The 6,622-nt window shown below is 39.6% G+C and overlaps 1 protein-coding gene across 1 annotated transcript; it reads left to right on the forward strand.

Moving 5' to 3' along the window:
* The first annotated feature begins 554 nt into the window (after window positions 1-554).
* On the forward strand, window positions 555-6,104 carry usp30.L (ubiquitin specific peptidase 30 L homeolog). Its single transcript, NM_001097946.1, is given in 4 exon segments — window positions 555-788; window positions 2,421-2,530; window positions 3,439-3,618; window positions 5,449-6,104. Coding segments are annotated over 4 exon segments (642 nt in total). The 5' UTR covers window positions 555-657; the 3' UTR covers window positions 5,670-6,104.
* Window positions 6,105-6,622: the final 518 nt, after the last annotated feature.

Consider the following 6,622-nt stretch of genomic DNA (forward strand, 5'->3'; position numbering starts at 1 on the left):
GGCAGGCAGGGCATGGAACACAGAGGCAGCAGAGGGTAGGCAGGCCATGGAACACAGAGGGGGCAGAGGGCAGGCAGGAAGTACACAAAAAAGTCAATACCCTCCCAATATCCTCCCTTAAAAAAAACCCTCAAAACTCATCAGCACAACCACCCAAAATCTAAATACACGTCACATAGAAGCTGGCTGTAATCACCCCCTAATATTAGGAGCACAACAAGCCATCAAGTATGTAAAAGATTAACAGCCTCCACTGAATAGTAAACGCCCCCATATTTCACAAGCACCCCGATATTACAGTAAGGGAAAAACCGGAGTAAAATCCTGCCCCAAGAAAAAACCTAATGCTGCCCAGCTCAACCCACATACTCATTCAGTGGAGCACTGTGGCAGGGTTCTTCTCCAGGCAATCCCCGATTGACCTCCATTTGAAGAAGGCGCCGAATGTCACGTGACGGAGGCGTTCCCCGAGACGTTCGCGTGTGCGTGACGTCCTCCACGGCCTGTTCTCAACTTGGAACTAGCAGCTACCCTCTGCTCATTTCTCTGCCTTTGCGTGTTGAAGCCAGCTCGACTTCCTCTTCCTCTCTCTGCTCCATGCCACTTCCTGCTCAGTGATGATGTCACACGCAGTTGCTTTACAGCACAAGCTCTGAAATGTCCTGTGCTCCAGTCAATACTTGGAGCAGGCGGACACATTTGGCAGCTTGTTGCGCTCCTGAGCTTTCTCCTGTCAGTGGCTGGAAATCTTGCGTAGTTCGTTCTCTTCCAACCGGATCGCAAGGGAGGTAAGAGCTGCTACAGAAGCAGGGTGGTCTGTTGTTTTATGTTGGCTAGGGAATGGCAGGTGGTTAGTGCCCCCCAGTGAGTTATGAGTGCCCTTCACTCAGCGCCGATCCGCGCCTTTATGCCGCCTGAGGCGGCCTTCCGTTGCCGCCCCGACCCCTCCTCACGGCGCTCACATTTTCTGCGCAGGAGGGGGTCGGGGCGCTGCACGACGCTAGTGCAGAGAGCGCAATTGCGCTCTCTGCACTAGAAGAGCCGAATTTCCGGGTTGAAAACCGGAAATTCGGCTCTTAGTTACCAGGAGCGGCATTTTTGCCGCCCCTGGTAACCAGGGGGGCGCTGCCGCCTGAGGCGAGTGTCTCAACTCGCCTCATTGGTGGAGCGCCCCTGCCTTCACTGCACACATACAGTTTTAGTAAACCGTTCCAATAATAACAGGGGTTTGGGGGATTCACCTGCCTTCCAAGGGTAAGTGTCAGCGTTAAAGACCAAAATAAACCCTCTCCAACCTGTACAGTCTATCCCCTGACAACATGAAGTATTATACAGCAAAGTCAAGCCCACTGTAGTAGCAGAAACAAGGACAAACTTTTATAAATCGTGTTGAAGTTTCCATTATCAGCTGCTCTTAAAAGTATGCAGTTAGGTGGATCTATAACTCGCCACATTCACAAACAGGTGCTCATTAAGTAATAAATACAGTTGAACTATAAATGACTAGCGGTGGTGCCTTCTAGGATCACTCTGAACTAAAACACTAACATTAATGATGATTAAATACTGGAAAGCTGAAACCCAACCCAGGCTACCACTCTCCCAAGGTATAGGCGTACTTGTAATGCCAAATTAGAAACTGGCTATCATATTTATTTTATTATCTATTAAAGGGGTGGTTCACCTTCAAACAACTAGTTGTTATCAGATAGATAACTAGAAATAATGACTTTTTCCATGACTTAATATTTTCTATGTGTGACCGTTTTTCTGATATTGAAGTGTAAAATGTCATTTTTCACCTTCTGAAGCAGCTCTGGGATGGGGGTGTCGCCGACCCTGTAAACTGTTCTAAATGGATACATTTAGTTGATACATGTCTTATCTGTGTCCCTGATGAGCAGAATCTCTGGGTTTCATTACAGGCAGCTGTTAGAATTGATACAATAGTTGCTAATACTGCAGAGAGATGCCGCTGAGAAATGTTTTAACTCAATGTTGCAAAAGTAGTGAGCTGCCAGACTGAAACGCCAGAGATATAAACATTCAACTTTAAACTTAGATTTTGGAAAAACAGTAAAAAATAAATAATGGAAAGTAATTGGAAAAAAGTCTTTATTCTGGGGAACAATCTAAAAACAACTGAATTGAAAAAAAGTGTTTGGAAGGTGAACAACCCCTTTAAATGATTACTTCTGACATCATCAGTAGCCATATATAACACGACATATCTACAGGGCTCTCTAAATGAGGTTGCAGTGTAGTCTAATCCACTTTGATGTTGAATTGTTCCAGTTAAGCACACAAACTTTCTCCAAATTTATTTGTGAAATAGTGTGCAGTATGAATATACCTATGAACCATATTTTCAAAGAATAAGGAGCTGTAGTATGAAGTCATTTGATTGGTCTCCTCTGCAGGTGTAACATGATGAAGAATTGGGGTATGATTGGTGGCATTGCAGCTGCTTTAGCTGCTGGAATATATGTTTTGTGGGGCCCCATATCGGACAGAAAGAAACACAGGAAAGGTAAGACTTTCTTTATAAAGCTAGATTTTGTTTATAAAGCTATATAATGCTTGACTAGAAATACATCCCACCTTTAACGTGGCCATACACTATAAGATCCGCTCTAAGGCCAAAAGATCAGATTACAACAAAGGAAATGGGAGCCGACGGGACTAGGACCACATCAACTAACCAATGTGGTTGTCAATTGCCAAAAACTTCAAACCTTAGCTATCTGGCCAATTTTTGGCCTGATATAGATTGAGGAGGCCAACGGAACGCCCCCTACACAGCCAGATAATCTACCAAATCAGTCTAAAGGACCAATAGCAGCAGCTTTAATCTGCCGGTGTATCAGTTCTAAGAGACGGGTGAAGGGTGGGTGGGTGTTCCCCCCCCGAAACGTTGAATGTTTGGTGGCTGAATAAAAGGGTATACTCCCCGACTGTGTGTGTGCGGATCCGTTTTCTATACACATCAGTTCTAAGAGAAACATTTATGTTTGAAGAAACTTTTGCAGAAAAGTAAATGAGGTTGGTAAAGCTACAAAATGCAGCACTTGGCAGGCATAATGTGAGAAAAAAAGCAATATTTTATAAATGTAATGCAGTAGATATAAAAAGTATACCTATAACAATGCCAAGGCAGCAAAACAGAGTAGAAAGATGAATTTGGTCTATTTGTCTCTTTTGTAAGAGGTGCTTCATTAAAGGGGTATATAGTTTTTAATGTTAGTGTTTAATTTGGAGGAGGAATAGCTGATGGCATTATCCTGCTGTGCCTTTGGAAAAAAAAACTAGCAACACAACGTATGTCACACAAATGGCAGACCTTTTTATAGAGATTACTGTTTTGGGTAAAGCTTTGTTTTATCATTAAGAATTCTAATGCGACATTACATATAAACATACCCTGTTTACTGTTTTTAGGTCTTGTACCAGGCCTATTAAATTTGGGAAACACCTGTTTTATGAACTCTCTGCTCCAGGGTCTGGCTTCCTGCCCATCTTTCATCAGCTGGCTGTCGGGTTTCACATCACAGTACAGAGAGGAGCACAGCACTACAGAGCAACGGCACCTTTCTGTTACCTTGCTGAATCTCCTAAAAGGTAATGATGTGCATAAGAGTGTCACATTGTTAGAGAAGGGTGTTTTAATGTATTTCCCAATAATACTGGCAGTTCTAGTTCCAGCATCAGTGGATTACAAGTATTCCAAGCATTATTAAACGTTTTGAAGTTAGCTTCCATGGTTTAACATTGTCTGTGGGGCAAATTTATTTAAGGTTGAATATCGAGGGTTAATTAACCCTCGATATTCGACTGCCGAATTGAAATCCTTCGAATATCGAAGTCGAAGGATTTACCGCAATTCGTTCGATCTAATGAAAAATTGTTCGATTAAATCCTTCGAATCGAAAGATTTTAATCCATCGATCGAACGATTTTTCTTCGAGCTAAAAAATATAGCAAAGCCTATGGGGACCTTCCCCATAGGCTAACATTGACTTCGGTAGCTTTTAGGTCGCGAACTAGGGGGTCGAAGATTTTTTTTTAAAGAGACAGTACTTAGACTATCGAATGGTCGAATAGGTTAACGATTTTTAGTTTGAATCGTTCGATTCGAGGGTCGAAGTAGCCTATTCAATGGTCGAAGTAGCCAAAAAAAACATTCAAAATTAGAATTTTTTTTTTCCTCTATTCCTTCACTCGAGCTACGTAAATGGGCCCCTGTATGTCAGCACCAAATCTTAAAGGGATACTGTCATGGGAAAAAAAAAAAATTTCAAAATGAATCAGTTAATAGTGCTACTCCAGAATAATTCTGCACTGAAGTCCATTTCTCAAAAGAGCAAACAGACTTTTTTTATATTCAATTTTGAAATTTGACATGGGGCTAGACATTTTGTCAATTTCCCAGCTGCCCCAAGTCATGTGACTTCTGCTCTGATAAACTTAAGTCACTCTTTACTGCCGTACTGCAAGTTGGAGTGATATCACCCCCCCTCCCTTTTCCCCCCCAGCAGCCAAACAAAAGAACAATGGGAAAGTAACCAGATAGCAGCTCCCTAACACAAGATAACAGCTGCCTGGTAGATCTAAGAACAACACTCAATAGTAAAAACCCATGTCCCACTGAGACACATTCAGTTACATTGAGAAGGAAAAACAGCAGCCTGCCAGAAAGCATTTCTCTCCTAAAGTGCAGGCACAAGTCACATGACCAGGGGCAGCTGGGAAATTGACAAAATGTCTAGCCCCATGTTAGATTTCAAAATTGAATATAAAAAATCTGTTTGCTCTTTTGTGAAATGGATTTCAATGCAGAATTCCGCTGGAGCAGCACTATTAACTGATGCGTTTTGAAAAAAACATGTTTTCCGATGACAGGATCCCTTTAAACCTCTGTAGTTAACTTTCACTGTATGATATGTGCATAATCTAGCAACAGTGATTTTCAGGTAATTACTATAACCCTTATAATTAAAACTGTATGTATTCAGCACATGTTAACACTATAAGCAATGTGACTGTCAGACTTATATTTTGTATTTAAAAAGTTTTTTGCAAGAACATATGGTCAACATAAGAGGAAACATGGGAAAGCATTTCCTTGAATTCTAGTGCTCAAAAACAAAATGTTTATTCTAATCCTATAAAAACTGAGAACATTGTTGCTCACATTATATTGCATAAAAAACTCCTTAAAGTGCAATGTTATATTATCAAGATATTTTTTTAGTTCCTCGTGGTGTGAAGAAAGGCAAATGCTACTGTTTTTCTTTATATGATATAAATATCAGCCATAATGTAAAAAAAAAAAATCATTTGAATGTTACCCCCCAGATGCATTAGTATTTAGTGTTTATGTGGTATTTTAGATCATGTGTTGAAGCTATAATTTCAGAGCCTGGGACAATTTTATCTATTCTCCTGTAGCTCTGGCCAACCAGGGGGGTACCGAGGAGGAGGTTTTGGATGCTAGCCCTCTCTTGGAAGTCCTCAGGGCTCACAGATGGCAAATCTCTTCCTTCGAAGAGCAGGTCAGTGATAGAACTCTGACATCTGATCATTATTATCAGGAGATGCAGAAAGGATTACTTCAGCATGGCAGCCTGAATATGGTTCCAACAGAATGTGAAAAACTGGATTGTGGATGAGGGCAAACAGTTCTAAGCATTACAAAGTCCTACAGATATACCCAGTGCCTACCACTAGCCTCACTGATAAATAGTTAACGTTTAATTGACTTTTTCCATCAGCAAAACTGTAACAGTCCACCTGTTGCTGCTTACAAAAACCTTCAAACTGCTATAATTGAAGCTTTAAAGGCTAATTCAAGTTAGTTCTGTAATCTTACGTGATTTTGCTAAACTATCCGTTTCTGCAGTCCTTGTTTATTTAACTTTTTGTAGTATTATTTTGCTAATTAAAATTTTTGTGAGTGTTGTTGTACTAACATTCTCTGCCTATCTAAGGTGGTGCTATCAAGTGACTAACATTGGCCTATGCATGTTTGTGTATGAACTTTTATTACAGCTAAGGATTCCACTGTTTTTAATTAACTTTTAAATACATGATTTTTTTACTACTTACATATTTTTTTGAGTATTTATTATTTCTGTGTGTTGTGAACTGTATTGAAAACATTGTTTCATTGAGTGATGAACTGTATGATTACATACAGTGCTATTAACCAGCATGCTGCTTGGCTAAGCAGTGATTTTGGCCGCTGCAGGGGTTGCTTGGCTCTACCAACAGCAGTTGTTTGCAGCCTGAGTTTCATCACTAAAATTATTTTCCTGCACGTATATCTTGCTCTATACACTGATACAGAATAGTTGATGACAAAGCATTTGACAAAGTGTTTGTAAATGATAGAATTAATATAATAATATTAATATTTCATATATATATATATTCTATGTGTATGTATATATATGTATATATATGTATATATGTGTATATATATATATATATATATATATATATATATATGTATATGTATATGTATGTATATGTATGTATATGTATATATATGTATATGTATATATATGTATATGTATATATATGTATATGTATATATATGTATATGTATATATATGTATATGTA

This window comes from Xenopus laevis, chromosome 1L (assembly GCF_017654675.1).
Source record: "Xenopus laevis strain J_2021 chromosome 1L, Xenopus_laevis_v10.1, whole genome shotgun sequence".
Classification (NCBI taxonomy): Eukaryota; Metazoa; Chordata; class Amphibia; order Anura; family Pipidae; genus Xenopus; species Xenopus laevis.